The sequence below is a fragment of the Bos taurus genome, chromosome 3 (genome assembly GCF_002263795.3).
Source record: "Bos taurus isolate L1 Dominette 01449 registration number 42190680 breed Hereford chromosome 3, ARS-UCD2.0, whole genome shotgun sequence".
Taxonomy (NCBI): domain Eukaryota; kingdom Metazoa; phylum Chordata; class Mammalia; order Artiodactyla; family Bovidae; genus Bos; species Bos taurus.
Window position 1 is genome coordinate 101,721,302 of NC_037330.1, and position 14,964 is coordinate 101,736,265.

At 47.1% G+C, this 14,964-nt stretch overlaps 1 protein-coding gene across 11 annotated transcripts in view; it reads left to right on the top strand.

The window, feature by feature from the left end:
• The window catches only part of ERI3 (ERI1 exoribonuclease family member 3), a 130,894-nt gene that overhangs the window by 20,127 nt on the left and 95,803 nt on the right, over window positions 1-14,964 (top strand). For all 11 annotated transcript variants that reach the window (XM_010803687.4, XM_005204831.4, XM_015466522.3 and 8 more), the window contains 1 exon segment: window positions 14,182-14,298. In XM_010803687.4, the coding sequence (XP_010801989.1) occupies window positions 14,182-14,298 (117 nt within the window).

Below are 14,964 nucleotides of genomic sequence, written 5' to 3' on the forward strand. Positions count from 1 at the left end.
TGTGAGCCGTAAGTGTTCTTGCATAGGCTCTCAACTCCTGGAATAATTTTTCCCCTGCCCATCAGACCAATTATTGCCTTTCTTCTTAGTTATATGTCTGCTTTAGCACATCTCTTCTTCCAGGGTCACTATAAATGAATTCCTCTATTGGTGGCCAGTGATGGGTGGGAATGGCAGCCCACTAGGCCCTTTTGTCCTTTTTGTTGCTGCTTCCATAAATGTGGTGCCTCCCCTGCCCCCTCCCCAGGCCCCCCCTCCACAGGCTGCAGTTTCCTGGTGGTCCCTCATCAGGATGGGCCTCCCAAGGCTCTCACTGTGGCTCCTCACTAGTGCTCCCTGAATGGGAACAAGCATTTGCTGTGTCCGGGTCCGGGCCCTGTTGAAACTTCAAGTGAAAGCCGAACGGCCCTTCTTTATTCGGAGCAGACATAGCAATGTAAAAGTAAAATATACATCTCGGGAGCCGAGCACTGGTGCACGGTGGCGCTCTCTTGTGTGTTTGGCGTAGCAGAGGTACATCGAAGTGGGTTTATTTGCACTATTCAGTCTGCTTCTCTACCTTCCCCAGGGTTTATACCTTTAACCTGCCATAGTGTGTAGTTAGGCTCTGGAGTTGCCTGGGGGTGGGACCAGGAACTTTCCTTGGGAAGAAGCGCTGGGTCACTGGTAACAAAATCAACCACGTAACTTAGTGCAAATCAGGAGACATTTCCCCCAGCCTGTTATTATCTGGTGGCCTCTCCAGGGCTGAGACAGCTCTTGGAATGCAGATTTTGTTAGACACTGGGCTAAGGTTGGTGGTGGGGAAGAGCTGTAAAGAACGGGGCCATTGATGAATGGTGAATGGAATCAGGGATTGTAAACTACCAGTGACACTGAGCTGCCTTTTAAGGTTTTTGTTGGACATGACAAAACTAACCAAGTCCGTAAAAGAATAGGGAGGACCTCATGGTAACCACCTTAGAGGCAATGAAAAAGCCTCTTTTTACTCTGGATAAAAACTTCAACCTCTATGTTAGATGCCAGGATATAAAAACGAGAAATGGTACCTACCCTCCAAGGGGCTTATAGTCAAGGAACATGATAACCACCATCGCCTGGGTGAGTACTTGGCACAGTGGGCGCACAGAGCAGGGGAACGGTCAGCCCTGCTTCTGGAGGGGTCTCATAGCTCCCCATTAAGGAAAGTCAGGAGGTCAGAAGTGCCAGGTGGACCCGAGGGCTCTCAGAACTGCTGTAGCAGGAACAAAAGAAGGTGCTCACAGAATGCACCAGGACCAACTGACCAAAGTCTGACAAAACTGAGCTGGATTGCAAGCTTGCTTGTGTGGTAGTTGAAAATGAGGGAGAGGGAGAATGAAGACTTTGAACTGGCAATTTTTTTTTTTTTTTTTCTGTGCCACGTGGCTTGCGGGATCTTTCAGGCCCCAACCAGGGATTGAACCCAGGCCCTGAAAGCATTGAGTCCTAACCACTGGACCACCAAGGAAGTCTCAGAACCCAGCCAGTGATTTCAGCATTTGGCTAGTATGATTGTCTGTATCATTAATATGGTATTTTTCACATTCAAGAACATCAGTGAGACTATGAAAGCTAAAAAGGTTTAAGAGAATTTTATGCAATAAAAGTGTGAGAGGCAGAAGGGTGAGGGTCAAATCGAAATATGTGAGCTAAGGCCCTGAGGCATTGTCAGGGAGCTGCCCTAGAAGGTGGCACTGGTCTGGGCTGTGAGGTCTCTAGGGAGAGGCAAGGGCTAGGGGACGACATCACCCCCGACCCCCTGCTCCTAGTACTGGCAGTTTGGATCTGAATCTGCTAGGCATCCCATGGGAAGACCTCCTTCCATAAACTGGGGAGGTTTATACCCTTCAAACAGATAAATGGCTAGCTGACTTAACACTGAGAACAGAAGGAAGGAGGGAAGGATTAATGAAGAGGCAGGAGGAGAGAAATGACTCGCTATAGACTGGAGAGGGTGGAAGGTGGGGACAAAATGAGCTGTCCGTCTGAGCAGCAGCAACAGGTAACAGCCACAGAAAGAAAGCCGGTGCTTTGGGAAGGGGGAGGGGCGTGAAATCCTGAGGAGCATTTAGGGTTGGTCTCGGGCTTCCCTTCACCTCTCCCTGCCCCCGTCCTGTCTTGTTTCTCCTCTCGCCTCTGTTGGTTACATTTCGTATTTTGTAGACGGGAATCAGTTGTCTGACATGAGGAAAACTGATACTAGGAGATGCTTCCTCCATCTCTGTGTCTTGTTGGGAAAAAGGATCCTGCATCATTTTGATTAAGATGCTTTGGAATGATTATTTTTTATCCCCTTATCCTAGGTGTTCACAATACTTAAAAAGGCCCCACAGTCATACATTTATGTGATGAGTTTTGAGCTCTAGCTGTGAAAATTGAGTCATTGCCTAAAAGCCTGGAACAAGAGTGTTCCCAGATTGACATTAGCCAACCGCACCCCCCACCCCTGCCCCCCAGGCTGGCAGGTCTGCAGCAGAAGGGTGAGCAGGCTAGGACAGGCACAGATGGTTTGTGTGTGTGGAGTGCTGCCATGGGCAAAGCCTGGTTAGGTACTGGGAGAATCAGGAGGGAGGAGGACTCTGGAGGGGAAGTCAAGCGTTATGGAAGCTCTTCATTTGAAGTAAAACTGCCTTGGAATGGGCTTGTTTAGACCCTGACCCTCCTGTCTAGTCAAGGCTATGGTTTTTCCAGCAGTCATGTATGGATGTGAGAGTTGGACTATAAAGAAAGCTGAGCGCCGAAGAATTGATGCTTTTGAACTGTGGTGTTGGAGAAGACTCTTGAGAGTCCCTTGGACTGCAAGGAGATCCAACCAGTCCATCCTAAAGGAGATCAGTCTTAGGTGTTCATTGGAAGGGCTGATGTTGAAGCTGAAACTCCAATACTTTGGCCACCTGATTCGAAGAACTGACTCATTGGAAAAGACCCTGATGCTGGGAAAGATTGAGGGGAGGAGGAGAAGGGGACGACAGAGGATGAGATGGTTCGATGGCATCACTGACTTGATGGACATGGGTTTGGGTGGCCTCCAGGAGTTGGTGATGGACAGGGAGGCCTGATGTGCTGCGGTTCATGGGGTTGCAAAGAGTCGGACACGACTGAGCAACTGAACTGAACTGTCTGTAGTGGCCAGTAGGAGATCTTGGTCCATGGTAGTAAATGTCTGTTGTGTGAGTTCTACTGTTCCAGTGGAACTGGTCAGTGTCTAGTCCAGGGGAGGCCCTTCCAGCCAAGGACTTGTCTGAAGGCTAACTACTAGCAGAGGCTCTCACTGGGAGGTGCTGATGTTGCTGAAAGGAAAGGAAGTGCAGAGTCCACAGTAAGGTTGATAAAGTAAAATCGGCGAGCCAGGAAAGGAAGTGTGAATGTTGAGTGGAAGAGAAGAAACAGAAGTAGATGTCGTTAGCCAGTGTTCAAGGGAATGGAAGGGAAGGTGTTCCAAGGGGTTAAATATGGGCAGAGGGAAACTGGTTAGAAGCTATTACTTGAAAGTGGGTTAGTGGGTTGGACTAAGGTGGTGATGGTGGGAATGGAGAAGAGTTATGTGTTGTAGCCCTTAGATCTGCTGGGAAAGAAACAAGCTTGAGAACCATGCTCTTTAGTAGCTCATAGCTTTTTGGGGGTACTGGTGGGCTCTGGTTGTCAGTGGTGCTAAGAGATTTGGTGAGGAGTGGAGAGTGGAAACCTGCGGTGGTTATAAATGGAGTGCTCTGCACTGAAGGCCTGTGTCAGGGACGCCTGACGTAGTGAGCTTAGTGGTGATGCAGGCAGTTACTTTACTCCTCTGGTATCTGATGAACTGTTTGACCGTGTCCTTTGGGAAGTAGATGGTGATGGTGGATAGGACGATAATTGGCTGAAAAGCTTGGAATCTTGCTCTACCAATGTGATAAACTGAGGGCCATGGCTTGAAATTGCAGTGTCTGAAATGGAGTTCAGGGAATCTGTATTGATCACAGTCTGTGCTCCCCGCCTCTCCCCAGCACTAGCAAGTATGAACGAAAAACCAACTGATCACCCGAAAGGAATTGGTAGTTGGGGACGGAGGAGGCGGGGACTGATGACTGGGAGGAAGCATGCAATTTTGATAAGGTCTGCTTTCACTAGAGAGGTAAGGTGACCAGAGAAACAATGCCAGGGGCAGGCCTTGGTTCATGGTATGGTGTGGTGTCTCCAGCTTGGGGCCTCAGGCTATTGTAGGAATTGCTGTGATCCTGCTTTACCTCTGTGGCCAGTGTTAGGCTTAATCAGGACCAGGGGTATAAAGAAAGCTCCTGGCTGATGTCTATAATGAGAGGTCTTCCTTGGAGAGGTATCCAGTCCCACTTTCTGATTCATTTGTGTAGAAGGAAAATGTTTTTCTGGAGAGAGTAGTATGATGAGTGCTCTGTGGGGAGCTGATGCCTGGGTCTTGATCACATTCTTGAAGGGAGCAGGCATTGCCTTGGCAGGAGGACCTCTTGCAAGCTTCCTAACAGAAATGTGTCAACTTGCTCTACACAGTTCTGGGATGTGACATGTCAGCTTTTCCACCGTGGATCTCTGCAGCCAGGAGAATGAAATGTCTGATGGCAGAAGCCAGGAGTGCTTGGCGGAGTGCTTGGCAGATATAAAGGGTCACCTGAGGGGGTTGAAAGTGGGCCGAGCAAGGGTTTATTCTAAGAGCCAAGAACCGTGGGCTCTGATGTTCTTTTGTCAATGTCTCTGTGATAAGGACTTAGTCACACAGATATTCTAGACTATACCTTGGCTAAAATGTGGTCTGAGAACCAGTGGCATCCCCAGCCCCTGGGATCTTGTTAGAAAGACGGAGTATCAGGCCCTTGTTGTTCAGTCACTTGTTGTTCAAGTCATGTCTGACTCTCTTGTGACCCCCATGGACTGTAACCCACCAGGCTCCTCTGTCCATGGGGTTTTCCAGGCAAGAATACTGGAGGGGGTTGCCATTTTATTCTCCAGGGAATCTTCCTGGACCAGGGATCGAACCCGTGCCACCTACACTGGTAGGTGGATTCTTTACCACCGAGCCCCCTGGGAAGCCCGTTATCAGGCCCAGCATTAGATAGAATGTAGTTTGACAAGATGTCAGGTAATTCGAAGTCTGAGAAACACTGCTCTACTCCTCTAGTGGTTCTCAAACTTCAACAAGTCTCAGAATTACCTGGAAGCTTTTTAAAACGTAGATTGCTGGGCCCACCCTCAGGGTTTCTGATTCAGAAAGTCTGGATTGGAGGCCAGAAACTTGCATTTCTCATAAATTCCCAGGAGATGGGAATTTATGCTGCCTGTAAGGGACTGTGCTTTTAAGCCACTGAACACCTTAGCTTTCTCGTCTATAAAATAGGGCAGTGATGCCTGCCTTATGGAGATGTGGATTCCTATGAGCCAGTGTGCAAGAGAAGTGTTCAGGCAGTGTGGACAAGATGTCAGTCTGTGTCGCTTGCTTACTGGTCAGTGATTTTGAAAATCTGCCGTCATGGCAGCACAACTGTTTCCCTGGCCTTGCATCTGGCTGTCGGGCACACACAGAGAGCAGGGGATCTATGAAGCTCCCCTGGGGGATGCTGTCTTCTGTGAAGAGACTAGCGGGCCCTGGGACTGTGAGTGGGGATTACTGTGCAAGGCTTCCTGAAGCCCAACTGGCCTCTCTGGGCTTCTCTCCTAGTTGCCTGGCCAGAGCCCACTTTCTGCCTGAGTGGGCCTGGTCTGTCTTGATCACCTGTTACTCAGCCCCACCTCTTCACTCCTGGCTAGTGGGTCTTCAGTGCAATATTTTCATTGATTGGAAAAAAAGGACTTTGTCAAACCAAGCCTCTGATTCATCTTTTGTGTTACATAACTTTCCCCACCCTATGGGGGGATTAACTGAACAGGCTTTGGCTGCAGCGTGTGCCCTGGTGCCAGAATGTGGACGCTCAACCTCCCCTCAAAGTGAGGCGAACTGAGGCAGAGGCTGTTCTGTGAGGAGCAGTATAGCAGAGTGCTGAGGAGCACGGACTCCAGAAACGGACCCTCTGGATCTGAGCCTGGTGTCCGCCACCATTGTGTGGTGCAGTGTGACCTGCCTTGAGTGAGTTACTTGTACTTGGTATGCCTCAGTTGGCATTACTGGCAAAATGGGATTAATGATAGTACCAATCTTATAGGATTATTGGGAGGATAAAATATAAGAGCTTAGAACTGTGCCTGGCATGTAATAGCTATATGTGTCAGCTCTTGTTAGGAGAATTACTGCTAATGTTATTTTGACTCATGGCCTCATAGTAAGCTATTGGGGTACAGCAGGTGGCTGGGAGGCCGGCCCTCCTTCTCTGGGGAGCATAAAGCGAGCCTGCAGGTCCTCTATCAACATGTAGACGGAGCCACAGCACTATCCAAAGAGGTTTTTTCCCTCCATTAGAATGGTAAGTTGAATTTGGCGCCCTTCCACTTCCATGCCCTCCTGGACTGCTGCCCCTGGGGGACCTCTCCTGCACACAACCTGAGATTTGTTTAAATTAATTCCCTGACAAATGTAGGTATACAGGTAGCTGCAAAGAAATAATTTGGTGGTTTGCTGCCCGGAAGGGTCAGCTTCACAGAGGCCACTAACATCAGAAGTTATTTACAATTGAGTATCTGAAGATGTTTGAACTGAGGCTGATTCAGAGTCATGTGTGTGTAGACACCAGCTTGTACACCCCTGGGTGAGGATGTAGTTTCTAAGATCTTTGGTCTCCTTCATTTATTGGTATTATATACTTCTAAAATTTCAGATTTCAGTAAAATCTGAATTATAATTCAGTTTGCACCCCCTCCCCCCTGTAAAGAACAGCAGTCTCTATTTTCAGCCTCTTTTCTATATTTTAATTGCTTTGGGGTCTATGGGAATGGGTGAAGACGGACGTGTAGGTGAAAAATCAGCCTTGTACAGCTTCAATTTTTTACCCTTCCTTGTCCTGAAACTTCGAGCATCAGCTCTCATCTGTCAAAGTGTAAATCAGCAATTAAAACCCAAACAGCCAAATGCCAAAGATGACCTGAAGCACAAAGCAACTGACAAACAAGTCCGGACAAATCGACGGGTAATTTATAAGCTTTGCCCTAAAATCTAATTATTTGGCAATTCGAATTTGCAGCCAGCCAGGGCTCGGCAATAAATTTAACCCGCCATAAATTATTTAGGAGCAGGCTGTGGTGTAAATCAAAACCATGAGTGTTTGTTTAAGAAATAAGCTCCTTGTGCATAAAATGTCTTTTTTTTCCCCCCAAAGGAGAAACTGTTAAGTCAACTACCATCCCTTCGTTACCCAGCACAGCCTGCAGTTCTCCCTTCTCCCTCTCAACTTCCCCTCTTCCCTGTGGTCAAGAGGCTCCTTGATCCCTTGGAGAAAGGTCTTGCCTTTGCATGAAACTTTTATCCAAAAATCTCTGTCTGGATAAAATTCATGTTTTCACTAGGTACGACTTTTTCTGCCTTGTCGTGTGATGATGTTGCTTTTGGATTTTGTCAAACCTTTCTCTGCAGGACTGCACACGTTTTGGACTTTGAATCAGTGGGTGGAGAGAAGGCATAGATTAGTTGTAAACTGAGGGAATGCCAGTTCCTAGATTGAGAAGGGGGAGCCATGAAAAATGACCTGCTCGTTTCAGAGAGGACCATAGAAAGATTGGCTCAGGGCAAAGAAGAATCTGTGCTTTGGAGAAAAGGTCTGTAAGAATGCCACACTATTAAACCCTCTGTCCCACTGTCAAAAAATGCCTAACCCAAAGTCCTTCTGCTTAAAATCCTTTTGTTGTTGTATCTTTGAATATAATCTTATCACTGCAGACACTTTAGCTTAAGGGAGTTTGAATACCCTGAAAGTAACCTATACATTTATTTCTTATAAGCTACTGATTGTGGGTATGAAATTTCATGTGAAGTTTCATTTGAAATGCTGTTGCAGTTTTGTCTTCAGTTTATTAAGAGAATCACTGGGGTTCCTACTCAAGCAATTAGAAAGTAGCTGCATTTGAAATCTTTGCTCCAACTGAAACTTCTACTCAAAAAGATAAAAGAATATTTGCTTGGTGCTTCCTTTTTATCTCTCTGTCTTCCTTCCCCTTTTAAAAAATACTTACAGCTGGCATTTTATTGAGTGAGACAGCAGATACAATAGGTTTGGAACCATGGGTACCTTGAGAAATCCAAGTTCTAAGGCTTTTGTGCTTAGTTGTCAAGATGTGGCTGGTTCCCATCCATCATCAGCAGACCAGCTTTTGGGGTTGTGGTGCTCTGCCCTTGGACAACCTAGTAGCGCAGGTAGCGGTGGATGGTGTAGGGTGACCAGCTGTCCTAATTTTAGCAGATTACTGCTCCAGGAATCTGTGGTCCCAGGCACACAGAAACTGGGACGTTGGTGGTTTGTAGCAGTTGAGGGAGGCTGGGAGATGAGAGGCAGGGGATCTGGTAGAAAGTTCTTTGCAGCCTGGCTCTGCCACCTCCCATCTTGTCACCTTAGGTAGGTCACTTCACCTCTCTGGTCCTATGGAGAACTCTGTGAAAACAGAATTTTCCTGTTAGAGGCACGCTCTTGGCTTCTCTCTTGCCATTTATCAGCCCCTTTATGTGTTTATTTACCAAAAGCTGAGAGTGGGGTCTGTGTGCTGGAGCAGACCTGGGTGCTAGAGATGCAGACTGAAGGCTCGTAGTTCTCACCCTCCCTGAGCACGGAGCCCAGCACTGTGTGTGTCCCTGCAGCGGTACTGGAGGCTTTTCAGTTGGAATCCTGCAGGACTTTCTGCCTGGATGGTTCACGTTCACTGCTCTTATAACTCAAGAACAGTCTTTCTTCTTAGGAGATAGAGCACTGAGCTCCTTAAAGACAGTCTTTCAGACTAAAAGAATCAGATCTTTCTTGACCCTTCAGATTTTGAGAGCTATTAGTCCTACTGTCTTTCAGAGAAGGCAGTGGCACCCCACTCCAGTACTCTTGCCTGGAAAATCCCATGGACAGAAGGGCCTGGTAGGCTGCAGTCCATGGGGTCGCTAGGAGTCAGACACGACTGAGCGACTTCACTTTATTTTTTCACTTTCATGCATTGGAAAAGGAAATGGCAATCCACTCCAGTGTTCTTGCCTGGAGAATCCCAGGGACGGGGGAGCCTGGTGTGCTGCCGCCTATGGGGTCACACAGAGTCGGACACGACTGAAGTGACTTAGCAGCAGCAGCAGCAGCAGTCCTACTGTCTTTAAGTCTCATTTTCCCCATTTGGAGTCCCAGCTCTGTCCCTAACTAGCAGTGCAACCTTGAGCAAGTGACAACTGCTTTTGGGGTCTTAGTTGTCCTGTAAAATAGGCCTAATAAGGATTCCCATTTCATGAGTTGTTAGGTAGATTCAATGTCGTCATTCCTGTTGCCCATTTAGCAGAGTGTCTGCCACCTCTGTTGTTGTTCAGTCACTCAGTCGTGTCCGACTCTTTGCAACCCCGTGGACTGCAGCTTCCCTGTCCTTCACCATCTCCTAGAGCTTGTTCAAACTCATGTCAGTTGAGTCACTGATATCATCCAACCATCTCATCCTCTGTTGTCCCCTTGTCCTCCTGCCTTCAATCTTTCCAAGCATCAGGGTCTTTTCTAATGAGTTTGTTCTTCCCATCAGATGGCCAAAGTATTGGAGCTTCAGCTTCAGCGTCAGTCCTTCCAGTGAATATTCAGGACTGATTTCCTTTAGGATTGACTGGTTGGATCTCCTTGCAGTCCTAGGGACTCTCAAGCGTCTTCTCCAACACCACAGTTCAAAAGCATCAGTTCTTCAGCACTCAGCTTTCTTTATGGTTCTACTGTCATATCCACACATGACTACTGGAAAAACCGTAGCTTTGACTAGAAGGACCTTTGTCGCCAATGTAATGTCTCTGCTTTTTAATGTGCTGTCTAGGTTTGTCATAGCTTTTCTTCCAAGAAGCAAGCATCTTTTAATTTCATGGCTGCAGTCACCATCTGCAGTGATTTTGAAGCCCAAGAAAATACAGTCTGTCACTGTTTCCATTGTTTCCCCATTGATTTGCCATGAAGTGATGGGACTGGATGCATGATCTTCGTTTTTTGAATGTGGACTTTTAAGTCAGCTTTTTCACTCTCCTCTTTCACCTTCATCAAGAGGCTCTTTAGTTCTTTTTCATTTTCTGCCATAAGGGTGGTGTCATCTGCATATCTGAGGTTATTGATATTTCTCCCGGCAGTCTTGATTCCAGCTTGTGCTCATCCAGCCCAGCATTTTGCATGATGTATTCTGCATGGAAGTTAAATAAGCCAGGTGACAATATACAGCCTTGGCTTACTCCTTCCCAATTTGGAACCAGTCTCTTGTTCCATGGCCAGTTCTAACTGTCTGCCATATAGTAAGCAATAAATGGAAAGAATGAAATGATTCCATGTTGTGTTTGTCTCTGAAGGTGTTGGGGCCAGCTCCTCACTACCCCTTGCCCAGGCTCCCAGCACTTCGGAGAGAGGAGACACATCGGATTGTATTTGCCTTTGTGTCTATACCCAGCCCCTGCCTGGTAAATAGCAGGTGCTTAATAGTATTGGTTTATGACCTGATGATGATGACAATACGACTCACCTTCCAGGATTAAAAAGGGTAAGATGAGAAAATGTATTTGAAAACGTATAATAAAGAGCATAACCCTGGGTATGTTGCTCCATTAAAATACTTCTTGTAGTGCATTGTTCATCATTTGCTTTTTTGCTCTCTGGTTCATGTACTTCTCCAAAGCAGACCACATCTTATCTCTAAATCACACTACCACACCTGACCAGGGTCCTGTACAGAGTAGATGCTCATGTAGTTTGATTGGATACAGACATCATACAGAAGTAAGGGATTGTGAAATTACTATTAGGGCTGGAAAAGAGGGCTGTTAAATACAAACCAGTTCTTCTTTCCTTCATGGTGCTGCCTTTACACAAGCAGACACTCAACTGTTCCTTTTAAAAAACTTTGTCCAAGGGGAATGAGGAAATTGAGGGAGGGCAAAGGAGGAAAGGCAGAATAACAGGTTCATGATCCGAACAGCTACCCCTAGAAGTTGGCACTTAGGGACATCTTCATAAGCTTTGGGTGGGATGAATGTGATCAGCCTATAGCTTTGGGGTTCCCTCCCTGATCATTATCAGCTGAAGACTTGTGAAGTGGTTGGCCTACCGCAGGTGTACAGGCTGCAGAGTTTTGTCAGCTGGTACAGACTGGGGCTCCTCTTCCATGAATGGGCTGTTGAGAACAGTGCTTTGAGGTTCTGGGCTTGTCTGGGCAATATGGAAAGGTTAGAAGTAGCTAAGTGAGGTCCTTTTTGTTCTAACTCCCCAAAGGGTCTTCTATCAGAAGTTCCTCTTTTGCATCTTCCATGACTCAAAAGAATATGCCAGTGTGTAAGGTCCTTGTTACAGTAGCTGAGGGTGGTGCTGAGGTAAGACTCCTGCAAAGTCATGTTCTGAGATTGGCCTTGTTCTTGGTCTTGGAGAGAAGGCTTGGCTGATGGCCAAACAACGTTGGAGAGGCGTTTAGGATAGGTCCAATCTGCTGCATGCTGGCCCGCAGACATTTCAGAGGGGTTACCTCTCTTCATACAGAGCCAAGGCTGACTTGTTCCCCCTCTCTGGGAGGGTGATTTTGAGTGTGAGCACTTAGGTTGGCTCCATTTCCCCAGGGGTGAGGAAGCCAGTGGCAGGAAGGATTGAGCTGTAGTAGGGAAACCCAAAGGCCAAGTGTTAAGAGTATCTACTGGGAATGCTGACTCGGTCCTGGTCAGAGCGGGAGCTGAAGCGCTTAGTATTTTACAATAAATACTAATAAAATTCTAGATCTATAATAACATTTCAGATCTCTAAAACAAACCATCTGCTTGTAAAAAAGTGGAAAGAGATCAACTTTAAGCCATAAATTCTTGGTAATAGAGGGGTTTTTTTCTATTTATGTTTGATAGATATTTTTGTTTCCAGAGGAATGTCAACTCCTAATTTCATAATGTATCATGGGCTTAAGAAAATTGAATTTAATAAAAGCCAGAGATGAATGGCATCCTTAAAGGTCCCAACACTTGTCTTTATTAGCAGGACAAACTGCAGGTCTCCAAACACTGCTTCTCTCCAAATGAAAGTTTAAATGAAAAGTACAGTTGTGTCACAGGTTAAATTTCATTGTGGGCCCAGCTAACATTGTTAGTGAGGAGCTGGCTGTATTTGTTTCCTTAGACACCAGGGCTGCCAAACCCACCAGGCTGTGGAGGTCTTTCCATTGGGGAAGTGTTTCTTCTACTTAGTGGCAGAGGAAGGATATATCAGAAACGAGCCTAACTCAGATGAGCCCCACCTCAGAGTTAGAGCTTGGATTACTAGGTATCTGATTTTTCAAGGGGATTGGTGTGTACTTTGTGTGTGTGTGTTTTGTTTTTCAGAGCCAAGCTCTCCTCTCTGGCCTACCTTGTGGTACTCTGGGAGGAGAGGCACCACTCAGTTTAAGCAGCAGCCTGGGCCTCCTCTCTGCCCCGTCTCTGCCTCAGTCTTAGTTTTTCCACCCTTCCTGTCTCTAGGGGCTCCTGACAGCTTCCCCATCCTTGGGGCAGCCCAGGGAGCTCAGGCAGCCAGAAGCTTTGAATTTCTCTGTCATGAAATCTGGCTGCCTTGGTTTGGTCTTCAGTCCTGCTGTGATCTGTTGGATAAAGATGCTTGAAAAACGAATCCCATAGAGCAGGTGTGTTTGGTGGGGAGACACCAGGCTGCCCTGGAATATCAGGGAGACAGGCCATTTCTCCTTCCGTTTCCCCACTCATCCATTTCCTGAATGCAGTCAGGTGTCAGCGGCTTCTGTGTTGTGTCTCTGGGCTGTCCCTGGAGAGAACCAATTTGCCTTGATTTTAGTGATGCTGGAAAGGTCCTCAGCAGAATGGGTGACCTGGGGAAAGGATGCCACTGGAGCTGACTGCGGGGGCCACTGAGTGGGCAAAGCCCCGCTCCTGTCTCTGCAGTGGAGGCCTCTTTCACATGCTAATTTTACTTGGAGGATTTTCCTTTTATTTATTTTTTTTATTATTTCCTATTTGTCTCTTCCAGATGTTTTCAGGGCAGTTTTTTTTTGTGTGTGTGTTGTAAACTAATTCCATTCATGTTTTAAAAATTTATGAAAGCACTAATAAAAATGTCAAAGTGGTAAAAATGTTAGCTTTTCCTCTGCTTTGATTAAATTTTGCAAACTGTTTTTGAATATTAAAAAGCAATAATTTTTTTTATTCTCTCTCCTGGCTTCCCCTCGTCTCTCCGGCGCGTGCGTGCTCTCTCCGGCCCTCTGCCCCCACTCTGGCATGTTCCTCCCTTCCCAGGAGCGATGTATGAAGCGGGCTGCACAGTCGGCATGCTGCAAGCCTGTTTGCACACCAGGACCTTGGTGCTGTGCATCTCTATTAAATAACGGAGACAAATTAATCTTAGAGACACCAAACAAATTGTCACTCCTCCTCGTTCTCTTCCATTACGTTCCCGCGGACTGGGAAGGGCTGGCTAAGCGATTGGGCTGGGCGGGGGGATGCTGATGGGTGGATGTGCTGCCTGAGAGAAAGGTGGGAGGCACTAGCTCTTAATACTCTTACTCAGGTTTCTCCTTCTCTTCAGTATCGTCTTTGGTTCCTTTGACTTTATTTATTGCCTATCTCTCTCTCTTTTTTTTTTCTTTTTGTAAAAGCTAACGAAACTCATTGGCTCTGTTTAAACTTCATGCACAGAGGTCTGTGCATTAGTCTGATGGCTGGTTATCTATGTGGCTGGAGACTTAGGCCCCTTCCAGGGAAGGGACCCAAGCAGGAGGAAGGGGGTTCTCCTTTTAGAGGCTGGAGTGAGCAGACCCCTGCTGGAGAACCAGGGGTGGGGGAAACCGGGCCAGATGCTCCCACTGTCTCCTTCCCCTTCCCAGAGACAGTGAGGGTGGAGTGTGTGTCGGGTCCCTGGAATCTGTGAGAATGTTAACTGTGGGAGGGTCAAGATTATAACTGAGCTGGCATCTTCTCACTCAAAGTCTTCAGTTTGACCTGGCAGGAGCTAATTAGTCCAAAACACTCCCCCATTCTTGATTCAGAGTTCTTTGAGATGGTTAGTTTAGAAAAAAACAACTGATTCTTCCTTTTCTGTGCCTTTGCCATTCCAGGAAATCATCGAGTTCCCCATCCTGAAGCTAAATGGCCGGACCATGGAGATTGAGTCTACCTTTCACATGTATGTCCAGCCCGTAGTCCATCCACAGCTTACTCCCTTCTGTACAGAGGTAAGGGCCCTGGCTAGCGGCAGGCGCTGCTGGGACAGGAGCTTGGGGATCGTTGGTGCTCTATACTGGCTGCTGAGGGAAAGCATAGGTCTTCTCAGTGGTTAAGGCAGGTACACATTGGGCCCAGCAGTTGGCTTTTTACAAAGTCTGCCACTCCCCTTGGATCACTGTGGTCATCGGGGAACCCAGGGAGAGTAGTGATTCACTCTTCCCGGTTTCCCTGACACTTTCCCTTCCTCATCATCCCAACCTTTCCTGGTAAACCAGGAACTTGGAGTCTAGGAGTGGGGTGGTACCTCTGGGGTTCAGCTTCTTTTCAGTTCCATTTCCCCCTAGGGTCCTTGGCAGGAGGTGAAGATTTCAGCTTCTTGGTTATGTTGAGGCTTTCTTAGCTGTCTGGTGATGATTTTCTGTCCTTGAATGAAGTGGTGCTCTGTGAAGCATTGATGGAATTTGTGGGAAGCACAGCGCTATCACTAAGGAAAGAGATGGGCAGTCCAGGTGGGGAATGAGGACAGCCTGGCCAAGGCGGAGATGTCTTTATCCTTATCCTAGGCTGCTTCTGTACTTGGGCACCTTGCCAAGAGGTTAGTGTGGCCCCATTTTATGGATTTTGAAACTGGGACTGAGATCTTGGCGCTTGCTAGGGGCTCAGAAGAACCATTG